General features: G+C 40.0%; 1 protein-coding gene and 1 non-coding gene across 2 annotated transcripts; both read right to left on the bottom strand.

Moving 5' to 3' along the window:
* Positions 1-1,110: 1,110 nt before the first annotated feature.
* LOC125898033 (heat shock cognate 71 kDa protein) lies at positions 1,111-5,324 on the bottom strand. Its single transcript, XM_049591645.1, has 8 exons — positions 5,113-5,324; positions 4,369-4,574; positions 4,137-4,289; positions 3,498-4,053; positions 3,123-3,325; positions 2,729-2,927; positions 2,408-2,640; positions 1,111-1,323 (listed from the first exon to the last, which is right to left on the bottom strand). The coding sequence occupies exons 1-8, from the start codon at positions 5,315-5,317 to the stop codon at positions 1,126-1,128; spliced, it is 1,953 nt and encodes a 650-aa protein (XP_049447602.1). The 5' UTR covers positions 5,318-5,324; the 3' UTR covers positions 1,111-1,125.
* Positions 2,995-3,087, bottom strand: LOC125899066 (small nucleolar RNA SNORD14). Its single transcript, XR_007450712.1, has one exon. It is a non-coding gene; the product is annotated as a small nucleolar RNA SNORD14 (small nucleolar RNA).
* Positions 5,325-14,530: the final 9,206 nt, after the last annotated feature.

The raw sequence follows: 14,530 nt of genomic DNA, 5'->3' as shown, positions 1-14,530 counted from the left end.
TGCTCAAGACTTACACAGATTACACGATGGTTGTTCTTACTCAGATTATCTTTTTATACATTGCTACAGTTGATACTGGGTGCACTGTGAAAATATATTAGCTAATTCTCACAATATGTAATTGGTGGATATTAATTCTGTAGTAAATCAGACACTCTTTATAGCCTACCTCTTTTTCATATAAGGACCATTTCCGATAGTTTACTACACGTTCCTAATTTCCACCCTGTGTGCTGACCAAACTGAAGTTATAGTTAAGTTAAAATGAAATGTAGGGTGCATGAAATGGAATGTAATTCTGGGTCTCATCTCCCTCATACACCTAGCAACACTGAGTTGAATGTACATTTTTATTGTCCTGAAACATCTATTCACTGTCTCTTCTGTCTAGGGATGATGACTGGGACATATTCAGCCCAAATTATGCTCTGCCTCGGAATTATTTGAAATTCAAATCCATAAATGAGCAGATGTAAACTCAGATGCCAAGACTTTGGTGAGGTTTACACTTTCTAAGTTAAGATTTGGTAAAATAATACTTAGATACTTAGTGACCTTTGAACTTCACTGATCTGTCTGCCTCTGACGAGGCCTGAGTAGATCACACTGCCCCTGGAGCTCATGACACATATTACACTCCCTTTGACTTGTTTGCTGCAGTTATTCTCAGATGAATTGACAGCAAAGAAAATGCATTTTTATATATACTAATTTATCCAGATGAACCTTAACCTTGATTTAAAATATTATAGAAAACAGATATTGTATGAATTAATCATTAACAAATACTGTAGCGACAAGAAAAAAAAACATTTACTTTGTAAATAAGTAGCAGATACAGTGACAATTTTAATATGAGAAATGTACGTATATTAATATAGGATACAAGTACTGATTATCATATTTGTCTTGTTCTAATTTACCTAGCAGTACAGTACGTTGTGCTGCCTAAAATCACAAAACAACACGACAAAGAAGCTCAAGAAAATGTGGTAGTCATATTTTAATCGTCATAGATCTTTGTCATTTTCATTACAGGAGGGTTCATTAACTATTGTCAATAGTAATGTAACGTAAGGTCTTTGGGAATATTCATGCTTGTTCAGTTATCAGTATTCACTGTGATTAATCCACTTCCTCGATGGTAGGCCCAGAGGATCCTCCACCTGAAGGAGCACCACCAGCTCCAGGGAAGCCGCCTGGCATTCCACCAGGCATATCACCAGGCATGCCCCCAGCACTCTGGTACAACTTGGTGATGATGGGGTTACACACCTTCTCCAGCTCCTGTTGCTGGTGCTCATACTCATCCTTCTCTGCAGTCTAGTACAAAAAAAAAATCACATATTCTCATATTCAGCAGGAATTACTTCACAGTATAAACTATTATAATGCTGCAACACAGATGAGGATAATAGCCACTGGAATCATTATTCTCTTATGACATGAACAACATAATTATGAGTCTTAGCAGATATGTAAACCTGCAAAATCCTAGAGTCACTGAAATTTTGAATTGCAATGCAATCTGCACTACTTACACCCTAGTACATTATCTACCCACATGCTGAAAAAAGACAAATGAAAGTCACTTTTGTCATTCATATGTATTTGTCTTTCACTTTCAGATATCCACAACGTTATTTTAGATATATATAAAATGTTCATTCGGGATATCTAAAATGCTGACGAGTAAACAGGATGCAGTTTTAACATAAAAAAGGGTTCACTGACCATCCACAATTATATTTTTGATATCCATGATAGCATTTCTTCTAGTCAAAATTATATTCTTATTGGTCAAAATAAAAATTTGAGATATTTGCAGTCACATCCCTACAAGCAGAGATTGTATATCAAAATATCTAAAACTCTATTTCTCCCAGGCAAAGTTCAATTTAGATATTTAGAAATCCTAAAAAGTGCAAGTGGCTGTTGTAATATTTAATAATATTACATTGTTACTAGTTGTGGATATCAGTAATGACATTTTTACTAACCAAAATGTATTTTTGAATATGGAAAATAACATTATGGATATATGGAGTGGTTTTTCAATTTGGATATATGAAATTAAAAATACGACTAGTAACAGCTGGAAAATAGATATCCAAAATGGGAGGGTTTTTTTCTAGTAAGAATTCTATTGTAGATAGATCTATGCACAATGTTAACTTTGGTTTTCAAAAATTATGTTGTGGATATCTGAAACTGAAAGCCCAACATGCATGAATGGCGTAGTGACGTAATTTCTCCTAGGAAAAATGACTTTATGGATAATGAAAAAGTGAGGTACGTTTTAGAAGGGGAGCCTCTTTTGTGGTGGAGTCTGTCTGCCAGGTTTAGGATAGAAGGCAGAGTGTTTTATTTGGGGACTTAATAGTGACTAATCAACACCAATTCTTACCTGGTTCTTGTCCAGCCAGCTGATGACCTCATTGCACTTGTCCAAAATCTTCTGCTTGTCGTCGTCACTGATCTTGCCAGCAAGCTTTTCATCCTCCACAGTCGACTTCATGTTGAAAGCGTACGACTCCAGGCCGTTCTTAGCAGACACCCTGTCACGTTGGACGTCGTCTTCAGCCCTGTATTTCTCAGCTTCCTGGACCATGCGTTCAATGTCCTCCTTGCTGAGACGACCTGAGAACAAATGACAGAAATTGTCAAATTTGTGTCACAGTATAAAGAGTGGGTTTAAGATCAAAAAACAAACACAACAATAACTCACCCTTGTCATTGGTGATGGTGATCTTGTTCTCCTTGCCAGTGCTCTTGTCCACAGCAGAGACATTCATGATACCATTGGCATCAATATCAAATGTCACCTCGATCTGGGGAACACCACGGGGAGCAGGAGGGATGCCCGTCAGCTCAAACTTGCCCAGCAGGTTGTTGTCCTTGGTCATGGCACGCTCACCCTCATAAACCTGTAGAAGTATTCAGGGTTCAGCAGGGAATTTTGACAATGACGTCTACAATTCTGACAACTTTATTTCGCTCAGACATCCAAGGAAGGTCGTGGCCATCTTTGGTCTTGCGACCTCTGGTGGAAACTACGAATGGCAGGAATAAACGTCATCACTGCGAAATTGAAGGACATGTATAATGAATTGTGTGCTTACCTGGATGAGCACACCAGGCTGGTTGTCAGAGTAGGTGGTGAAGGTCTGAGTCTGCTTGGTAGGAATGGTGGTGTTTCGTTTGATCAGGACAGTCATGACACCTCCAGCGGTCTCAATACCCAGAGACAGAGGAGTGACGTCAAGAAGCAGCAGGTCCTGGACATTCTCAGACTTGTCTCCAGACAGGATGGCAGCCTGGACAGCTGTAAAAACAAGCATTTGTTAGACATTATGACAGTTTTAAAGATAAAAACTCAAATGTATGTCATTAAGTCCCATGTCCTCCAGCTGCTACAGCTGTGCTGCTCTTACAGTGTAAGCAAATTGAGAGAGGGGATTAAACTGGTGCGTGCATCCATCTGGCTGAAGACTTACCAGCTCCGTAGGCCACAGCTTCATCTGGATTGATGCTCTTGTTGAGCTCCTTTCCATTGAAGAAATCCTGGAGCAGCTTCTGGATCTTGGGGATACGGGTTGAGCCACCGACCAACACGATGTCATGGATCTGCCCTTTATCCATCTTGGCGTCACGGAGCGACTTCTCCACAGGGTCCAAGGTGCCACGGAACAGGTCAGCATTGAGCTCCTCAAAACGAGCCCTGGTGATTGAGGTGTAGAAGTCAACTCCCTCGTACAGAGAGTCGATTTCAATGCTGGCCTGGGTGCTGGAAGACAGTGTGCGCTTTGCCCTCTCACAAGCGGTGCGCAGACGACGGACGGCTCTCTTGTTGTCGCTGATGTCCTTCTTGTACTTGCGCTTGAATTCAGCAATGAAGTGGTTGACCATGCGGTTGTCGAAATCTTCCCCACCAAGATGTGTATCTCCTGCTGTGGACTTGACCTCAAAGATGCCATCCTCGATGGTCAAGATGGACACATCAAAGGTGCCACCACCAAGATCAAAGATGAGGACGTTCCTCTCTGACCCAACCTGGAAAATGAGAGAACTCTGAGTGCTGTGTACAGGTGATGGTGAAAACAACATGGTACATGTATTATCGACTTAAGTCTCACCTTCTTGTCCAAGCCATAAGCGATTGCTGCAGCAGTGGGCTCATTAATGATTCTCAACACATTTAGACCTGAAATAGTTCCAGCATCCTTGGTTGCTTGACGTTGAGAGTCATTAAAGTATGCAGGGACCGTGATAACCGCATTGGATACAGACTGAAGAAAATGAAGAGAGGAATTTAAGTATACTGTGGCAGTACTGCAGATAGTTGCTCAACATGTTTTGTAAATTCACCTTCCCAAGATAGGCCTCAGCAATTTCCTTCATCTTTGTCAGCACCATGGACGAGATCTCTTCTGGGTAGAAGGTTTTGGTTTCGCCTTTGTATTCAACCTCCACTTTGGGGCGTCCACTATCACTTATTATATTGAATGGCCAGTGCTTCATGTCAGACTGTACTACTGGGTCCTCAAATCGTCTGCCAATCAAACGTTTAGCATCTGCAATCCCCAGGAAAATACAAAGGTAAACTGTATGCTCAGATGCTTCTGCTTAAAGATCTGGTATGTAGGATTTAGTGGCATCTAGTGGTGATGGTGAGGATTGCAACTTCCAAGATTCCAACTTAAATTTCTCCCATGTGCCAAGCATGTAGGGGTACTATTGTGGATGATGCAAAACGTGAGCTAGTGTTTGGTTTGTCAGTTCTGGGCAACTGTAGAAACAAGATGGTGGACTCTGTGGGAGAGGATGTATGTAGACATAAACGACTCATTCTAAGGTAACAAAAACACATTTTTTTTTCAAGTGATTATACACAAATGAAAACATAGTTATGAATATTATATTCAAATTCTGTTGGATGCTCCTAAATCCTACACACTGGACCCTTAATTTACATTTTCACATAATATTACACTTGTCCATGATTTATTTATTTACTCAGTAATCCAGCAGTGACAGAACGAGATCACTGGGATACATTTATATTTCATGAATAATGACATATATCATTTCACCCTTGCATGGTGACCGTACCGAAAACTGTGTTGGTTGGGTTCATAGCAACTTGATTCTTGGCTGCATCTCCAATCAGTCTTTCTGAATCTGTGAAGGCCACATAGCTGGGTGTGGTCCTGTTGCCCTGGTCATTGGCAATGATTTCAACTTTGCCATGCTGGAACACACCAACACAAGAGTAGGTGGTCCCAAGATCGATGCCAACTGCTGATCCTTTGGACATGATGGCTCTGAGAAAATAAAACAATATAGCTTGTGTTATTCCAGCAGGGGGCAATAACACTCAATGACCAGCAGGTTAAGTCTACATATGTTCATGTTTATCAAGGAGTTTTAGCTTTAGTCATGGCTTTTCTATTTAGGTATGTGATTACTGAGATGCCCCCTGCCCTACCTGCATTTTTTTCAGCCCTGGGTGTGATAATTGTAATAGAATATGCTGGTGTGTACCATGGATTAGACGTTAGTGGAAAGCAGTATAAACACAAGATATTACAAACTGAAGTACAGGCTACAGTGGGTCTGGAGGATTCAAACAGACATTTGGCAAGGCTAATCAGAGATTCCTGCAAAATCTCCAATGCATTCTACAGTTAAGAAGGTAATAGTTAATAAAGTATTGTTCAACTGCAAAGCAGGGTTGTGTAGCCTGCAGGACAGTGTGTTCCCTGACACAAATTTTGCAGCATCACGCTGGAATGCTTTTCAAACTGCTGAACTCTGGACCATCTGGGGGAGACAGGCACTCACTCCTCCCTCCACTGTCTAAGACCGAAGGATAAAGTTGCCCTGCTGCAGCATCCAGCTGGTCCATTCTGAGCCAAGTATTCTCAAAGTAACATTATTGCAGCTCATTAATACTTAAATACAAAGGATCAACTTTCTAATTCAAGGTGTTTTGTACTGAGAAATAAAGTACAAAAATGAATATGAAATGACAGTCATAGCTATACATAGTCATGCAATATGCATCCTAATGAATAAAATAGGGATAACATTGTGATAGAAAGGAAGAAACACATTAATATTGTCACTGTTTACTCACTGTGTACCACAGAATTCAATCCACAAAAAAATACATAAAAAGTAAACTGTCAGTAATAAGCATAACTGCACATACACATTCTGATTAATTATGCATAAGCCTAATGACGCATTTTCTTATCCTACCTGGATGATGCTGTACTCCAGCTACTGCAGTCTGACTATCTCCTCCACCGCACAAATACGGATGGAAGATTCCAGCCTCCCTGCTTTTGTAAGCTTCCACTGTAGTACATGAGCCAATCAGCTTGCAGAACAGCACAGAGCTTCCAGCACATTCTGGATCCGTCTTCAGGTTCTCACTGAGCCATCGCCCTCTGATTGGCTAAAACCTGGATGAATAAATAAGAATAAAGAGAAATAAGAGACAGAAGTTGCTGGAGAAAGCTCCTCAATGTACAGATGGGATTTTGTTAAGATGTAGAAGCAACCCCTCCAGACAAACCATCACTGTTTTCCAGCGATGCAGTCTGACTACTAAAACATCATCATTAGGCAAACTCAAACAAATATAATGTAAACAGTCAATCACTGTGTCACAAAGTCATGTTGACTATATTTTGTTTCACAGATCAGAACAACAGAAGTGGTAAATTTATGTGCATTTTTCTTCCACTATGTCCTTATTGTAACATCAAATACAGCAATGTTCTATCAGAACTGCAGTCATGTGTTGTTATAAGGTGTACCACATCATGTGATAATTCTGTATAAAGGGCTTTTACATTAATTGTCACCACAGATTACTTTGTTCTGTACACAGACTGTAAAATAATGGGCATAGCCATAGCCACTGATCTGTGGGCTCCTGTTTTTAAGCTTCAGGTTTGGCATTTTGGCTTTTTTTGGAGCCAGAAGTGACCATATTTGGAGAAGAGGGTGGATCTGACTGATGCGTTGTCAATGACATTTTGCTGCGTCTCTATTCTGATTGACAGGTCGCTGTAAGAGCAGCTTTTCAATCACAAGGTAGCCATGCTCTAAAGCATACCCTGCTTTTATTGTCTGTTTTCTTTCAATGGGAGCACAATTTACAAAATGAACACTATGCTTTATTGAGGAAGACTTGAAACTAGCGATTCAGACCATAAAAATAGAAAATGTATAAAATTTACTAGACAATTCTCTGAATTTTTTTTTCTTCTCTTGTCTGCAGTTGCCTGTAGCTGCTAAGTTAGCAGCAGTTAAAGCATAGCTAGGTGCATTAGCCTCCTGCACTGTAGCCGGTGGTTTCTGAGGTGGACCGTGTGAGTCTTTTCCCCAGAAAATTACAAACATCAAGGCTCACAAGACTGTCCGTGCATAATAATACAGCTAATTGGTGTTTCAATAGTACCTTAATGCTAGCTGACTAGTTCACCTGGCTGTTATGGATAAGTGCCTCCCAGTGATTTAGCACTAGCTGGAACACATATCTGCACAATGATTCATAGGTAACACTTAGTCACTCATTAATGCTGTTTACTGTAAATGAAATGGGTTTCTTAGGCCAATTTATCTTTGCTAATAATATGTTAATAATATGTGTGCTTTCAGACATATTCCAATTTTTGAAAAATAAATAAATAACTAAATAAAACTTAAAAGACATGATCAGACAATAATTTGGTGGTGCCCTTGTAGTAACTCTGGGCCCCCCGCAGAACCCTTGTTAAAGACCCAGATCATACAACTGGTCATACTTTTTTTTTTCTTTTTTTCTTTTTTTGCCAACCAGTGGGGTTGCCCCCTGCTGGCCATTAGAAGTAATACAGGTTTAAGGCACTTGTGCATTGGCTACACTTTTTAGAGCCAGATATAGCAACCTAGTTCTGTATGTCCTTTTAATGGGTCTTGGTTTCCTGGTAACCTGACTCCACTGTCATAAGTCAAATAGCTGCAAGTAGCTGCACAGTGCTGCTGCATGAGTTTCATTACACACAGTTACATGTCGCCATCCTTTTCATCCATCTGTCACAAACATAGACCATAACACTGTAATTATATTATTTGATTTAATTACACTGATTTTTTTACTGACAGAGAAACCCCAACATGCAACATGATGATACGGAGTTCAGATGCTAAATGTCATTCTCAAGGTTTACTTCCATGTTATTTTGCCAATCCAAAAGTACGACTTAAATGTAGCCCTGGACCAGAAGTACAGAACATGGACCTTGGCAAATTTGAGGTTGTGTCTGTTATATAAGATAGTGTATGGAAAGCTAAAGTGGATTAGCCTCTGGGCACAATGAATGTCTTCATAACATTTTATGACAATCCATCAAGGCCAACATTGCCATCCCTTTAGCCATACTGATAGCATGGCTCAAATTATACCCAACATGAGATATAGTATGATATACTTTTTGAGCAATTATTTTCTGAGTTAATGCTGTTACTTAACATCTCTCCATTCATGACTCTACACATTTACAAGACTTTCCATCTTACACAGGTGATGTTTTGCTCAGTAGACTTCACAGGAAACCATAGACCTGTGCAAAGCAGTTTATCTCAGTAACATACAATTACAGCTATGATGACCTCTGCGGCTCTCTTGATCTAACCTTTATCTCTTTGCTCTGCAGGTGTCCATTAGGCTGATCTGGAGCACCTATGGCACCCACTGTGTTCTGAGCTTAAAGGGACACTTCATCCCAAAATCAAAAATACATATTTTGCGTCTCATCTGTAGTGCTGTTTATCAATTTAGAATATTTTGGTGTGAGTCACCAAGTGTGGGGGTGGGGAATAAAGGATGTGATGCTGTAAGGTGCAAAACAAACCATGAAGACAAACTAAAGCAACATAACTAAACCAAAATGTCATGGGGGAGGAGAAAAAAAGTAGTGATTAGAGTGTAGCCAGGACATAAAGGGACGGTTCACCCTACATCAAAAATACACATTATTCTTCTTACTTGTGGTGCTATTTATCAGTCTAGAATGTTTTGGCGTGAGTTGCAGAGTGTTGAAGTTATCGGCCTTAGAGATAATTGCCTTCTCTCCAATATAATTAAACCAGGTGGCATTCTGCTTTTGGTGCTTAAAGTGTCAAAATATGTAACAAAAAAACAGTGTAGTTCAGTTAAAAGAAAATTGCTCCTATGACACTGCTCTCAACAAGGTCTGTGGATTATCTTGAGTAACTTGGTCATGATTTCTGGAAAGAGGCATTGCTGTTGAGTTTTTCAAATGTATTTCTTTGCCGCTTTCAGCACCACAAGCCGAGAACATCTAGTTCTATCATATTGGAGAGAAGGCAGACATCTCTACATACAGCCAATATCTCCAACACTTGGCAACTCACACCTAAACAATCTAAAGCAGCGGCATAAGGTAGTTACCATGGGATCCCAAGTCATGCTGTTGTGATGGGCCCTAGTGCTCACTAGTTACTAGTTATAAGGCACACACACACACACACACACACACACACACACACACACACACACACAACTGGCAACTGTTTATAAAAAAGCCAAAGCAATATAGTTTAGGGAGCTTTACTACTTTTTCCTCCTGTTCATTTGTCTCGCCACTTTTATGTTTTAAGTTATGACTGCTTGCTGGACTTGCAGATGTGCTCAGCTTGTCAGTCTTAACAGATTTTGTGCCTAAACTAGCTACCAGATCATATCATCTTGTCACATGATCAAATAGAGACTTGATATTAGTCAGCATCAACATACATGTTATCCAAAAATTATCACTACATACCTGTATATGGCAAAAAATATCAAAGTAAGAAATTATTAATTTAGTTGAACAGCAAGAGGGTTGCCGGTTCGATCCCGGGCGTGGGAGCCCTTCTGTGCGGAGTTTGCATGTTCTCCCTTCAGCGTGGGTTCTCTCCGGGCACTCCGGCTTCCCCCCACAGTCCAAAGACATGCAGATTGGGGATTAGGTTAACTGATAACTCTAAATTGTCCATAGGTGTGAATGTGAGCGTGAATGGTTGTTTGTCTCTATGTGTCAGCCCTGCGATAGTCTGGCGACCTGTCCAGGGTGTACCCTGCCTCTCGCCCGATGTCTCTCCAGCTCCCCCGCGACCCTCAAGAGGATGAAGCGGTTAGAAGATGAATGAATGAGTTTATATGTATATATTGTGTATATACAGTACAGGCCAAAAGTTTGGACACACCTTCTCATTCAATGCATTTTCTTTATTTTCATGACTGTTTACATTGTAGATTCTCACTGAAGGCATCAAAACTATGAATGAACACATGTGGAGTTATGTACTTAACAAAAAAAGGTGAAATAACTGAAAACATGTTTTATATTCTAGTTTCTTCAAAATAGCCACCCTTTGCTCTGATTACTGCTTTGCACACTCTTGGCATTCTCTCCATGAGCTTCAAGAGGTAGTCACCTGAAATGGTTTCCACTTCACAGGTGTGCCTTATCAGGGTTAATTAGTGGAATTTCTTGCTTTATCAATGGGGTTGGGACCATCAGTTGTGTTGTGCAGAAGTCAGGTTAATACACAGCCGACAGCCCTATTGGACAACTGTTAAAATTCATATTATGGCAAGAACCAATCAGCTAACTAAAGAAAAACGAGTGGCCATCATTACTTTAAGAAATGAAGGTCAGTCAGTCCGGAAAATTGCAAAAACTTTAAATGTGTCCCCTAGTGGAGTCGCAAAAACCATCAAGCGCTACAAGGAAACTGGCACACATGAGGACCGACCCAGGAAAGGAAGACCAAGAGTCACCTCTGCTTCTGAGGATAAGTTCATCCGAGTCACCAGCCTCAGAAATCGCAAGTTAACAGCAGCTCAGATCAGAGACCAGATGAATGCCACACAGAGTTCTAGCAGCAGACCCATCTCTAGAACAACTGTTAAGAGGAGACTGCGAATCAGGCCTTCATGGTCAAATAGCTGCTAGGAAACCACTGCTAAGGAGAGGCAACAAGCAGAAGAGATTTGTTTGGGCCAAGAAACACAAGGAATGGACATTAGACCAGTGGAAATCTGTGCTTTGGTCTGATGAGTCCAAATTTGAGATCTTTGGTTCCAACCGCCGTGTCTTTGTGAGACGCAGAAAAGGTGAATGGATGGATTCCACATGCCTGGTTCCCACTGTGAAGCATGGAGGAGGAGGTGTGATGGTGTGGGGGTGTTTTGCTGGTGACACTGTTGGGGATTTATTCAAAATTGAAGGCACACTGAACCAGCATGGCTACCACAGCATCCTGCAGCGACATGCCATCCCATCCGGTTTGCGTTTAGTTGGACGATCATTTATTTTTCAACAGGACAATGACCCCAAACACACCTCCAGGCTGTGTAAGGGCTATTTGACCAAGAAGGAGAGTGATGGAGTGCTGCGGCAGATGACCTGGCCTCCACAGTCACCGGACCTGAACCCAATCCAGATGGTTTGGGGTGAGCTGGACCGCAGAGTGAAGGCAAAGGGGCCAACAAGTGCTAAACACCTCTGGGAACTCCTTCAAGACTGTTGGAATACCATTTCAGGTGACTACCTCTTGAAGCTCATGGAGAGAATGCCAAGAGTGTGCAAAGCAGTAATCAGAGCAAAGGGTGGCTATTTTGAAGAAACTAGAATATAAAACATGTTTTCAGTTATTTCACCTTTTTTTGTTAAGTACATAACTCCACATGTGTTCATTCATAGTTTTGATGCCTTCAGTGAGAATCTACAGTCATGAAAATAAAGAAAACGCATTGAATGAGAAGGTGTGTCCAAACTTTTGGCCTGTACTGTATATATATATAGAGAGAGAGAGAGAGAAGAGAAGAGACAGAGAGATGGGTTTGCACTTTTGAGGGCATATAGCCTATAGCGAATGGTACCATTTTTAATGTGAGTTCTTCTTTTATCACAGGTGTAGTCCTGAGGTTACAATCTGAATCATTCGCAAAGCCCCCACCCCACGTGGGGTGGGGGCTAAACTGAAGTTTAGCATTAGCATTACAGGTAAGAAAAAATATGTATTTTTGATTTGGAGGATGAACCTTCTCTTTAGGTCCTGGCTGCATTCAAATCACTCCTCTTACTCTTCTCCTCTCCCCAGGCACACCACATTTGGGTTTGGTTTTGCTGCTTCAGTGTATCTTTATGCTTTGTTTTGCACCTTACAACATGTGCACCCACATCCTTCACCCATACACAACCCCCCTTTCACTCTCAGCCGTTGAGTTGATTTAACTGAAACCTTGAGACTCTCTGATATGCACTGAAGCATTATGTTTTAGCTGAACCAAGCACTCTGAAAATGTTATGAACATTCAGCCTTCACTAGTTGTAACTCTGGTGTAACTCAACAGATCTTTCTCACAGACATCATACAGCCTTGTGATGAGAGAAAAAGAACAAGTATAACTAATAAACACATGATGTTTTTTGGTAAGATTTTTGTTTAATTATTAATAAAGATACTTAACATTAATATAGATAGAATATTAACCACAGAAATTGAAAAGAAGACAAGATTTCTGAAACAATCCTATTATGAAGTGGGGCTAAGGGCAACCAAACTACTGGCAAAAAGATTAAAAAAACAACAATCTGACAGGACACTTTACAAGATAAAGGATATAAATACAAATCAGATAATCTATGAACCCAAAGAGATTGAAACTAAGTTCATGAACTATTACAGAGACTTATATGGCCGACCTCCTTCTGCCGACATAGACCAAATGAAAGATTTTCTTGAGGAGCTAGATTTACCAGCAATTGGGAAAAATCAGAATGATCTTTTGACCTCACCTATTACCAAAGCAGAGATAGAGAAAGCAGTGAATAAACTTAAAACAAACAAATCTCCCGGAAGTGAAGGCCTGCTATCTGAGTGGTACAGAACATTCAGTGAACAACTTATGCCACTACTCGAATTGTCATTTAATTATACACTTGAATATGGTGAAACCCCTCCATCCTGGAAGGAAGCTATAATATCAGTGATCCCCAAGAAAAACAACAGTGAGACTTGTTCAGATTATAGACCTATATCATTACTCAATGTAGATTATAAATTGTATACTTCGATTATTTCAAAAAGATATGAACACTTTATCAGTGACATTATAGATGAAGATCAGACAGGTTTTGTTAAGGGGCGCCAGACCCATGATAACATAAGGAGAACTCTAAGCATTATTAATCACATTCAAAATAAAAATATCAGTGCAGCCTAAATAAGCCTTGATGCGGAAAAGGCATTTGATGGCGTTAATTGGACTTTTCTATATCAGGTACTTGGAAAATTTGGACTTAATGACAAAGCCATTCAGTGTATTAAAACACTTTACCAAAAACCAACTGCAATGATAAGAATAAACGGCAGTCTCACCGAGAGCATAACTTTAGAACAGTCAACCAGGCAGGGCTGTTGTCTTTCACCAACCTTATTTGCAATCTTCATAGAGCCCCTGGCACAAGCTATCAGGCAGAATAAAAATCTTAAAGGAATAAAAGTTGGGGGAGAAGACCACACCATTGGACTTTTTGCTGATGATGTGATCTATTTTTTAGAGGACCCAGAATTGTGCATTCCCATATTAATTAACCAACTAGAGACGTTTGGCTTCTGCTCTGGGTATAAGCTTAATTTGACTAAAGCACAAATTTTAACATTCAATTACACTCCATCCAAAAACATATAATTAAAATATAATTTGAATTGGAGAACAACAAAAATGAAATATCTTGGGGTCACCCTGACACAAAAAGCGGATGAACTATATGAAGCTAATTACATCAAAATAGATAAGGAAATTAGGAATGATTTGGATAGGTGAGCTGTCCTTCCACTAGACACTGGTTCACGAATTGAGACCATCAAGATGAGTATTCTCCCTCGGCTCCTCTACTTGTTTCAGCCTTTACCCATTCAGATACCAGAAAAACAGTTCAGAATATGGGATAAAATCTTCTCAAGGTTTATATGGAATTGTCATAGACCAAGAATTAAATTTGAAACATTACAGATTGGGAAAGATAAGGGAGGGATGGCGCTGCCAAACCTTAAGGAGTATTATCATGCAGAACAAATTAGACCTGTGCTTTGCTGGTGTGATAAAGACTATATGGCAAAATGGAAAAATATAGAGCAATTCATACAAGGAAGAGAAATTCAAAGCCTTATTGGGGATAGGGAAGAAACAATGAGTATAATTGAACAGGTGGATACTGTCACTCAATTTACATTAAAATTGTGGTTTAATTTAGTACAAAAACATAAACTGGAGAAAGAGCTTAGACTACTTAGATGGATAGCATATGTTAGGTGTTTTGTCCCCGGTTCTCTTGACCAGAGGTTTAAACGATGGATTCCAAGTGGAATAACAGCAATATGTACACTAATAGAAAATGGTAATTTTATGAGTTTTCAGGAGATTAAACAAAAATATAAACTAAGTAACCAAGACCTT

This window comes from Epinephelus fuscoguttatus, linkage group LG12 (assembly GCF_011397635.1).
Source record: "Epinephelus fuscoguttatus linkage group LG12, E.fuscoguttatus.final_Chr_v1".
NCBI classification, from domain to species: Eukaryota; Metazoa; Chordata; class Actinopteri; order Perciformes; family Serranidae; genus Epinephelus; species Epinephelus fuscoguttatus.
This window is presented reverse-complemented; position numbering and strand designations above follow the sequence as displayed.

Bases quoted from the DNA above. Each gene is read 5' to 3' on its own strand.
- LOC125898033 (XM_049591645.1), bottom strand. From the start codon at position 5,317: ATGTCCAAAGGATCAGCAGTTGGCATCGATCTTGGGACCACCTACTCT. The intron at 4,575-5,112 runs GTACGGTCACCA...TGGGGATTGCAG, and splicing joins CCCAACCAACACAGTTTTCG to ATGCTAAACGTTTGATTGGC. The intron at 1,324-2,407 runs GTAAGAATTGGT...TTTTTGTACTAG, and splicing joins GCTGGCTGGACAAGAACCAG to ACTGCAGAGAAGGATGAGTA.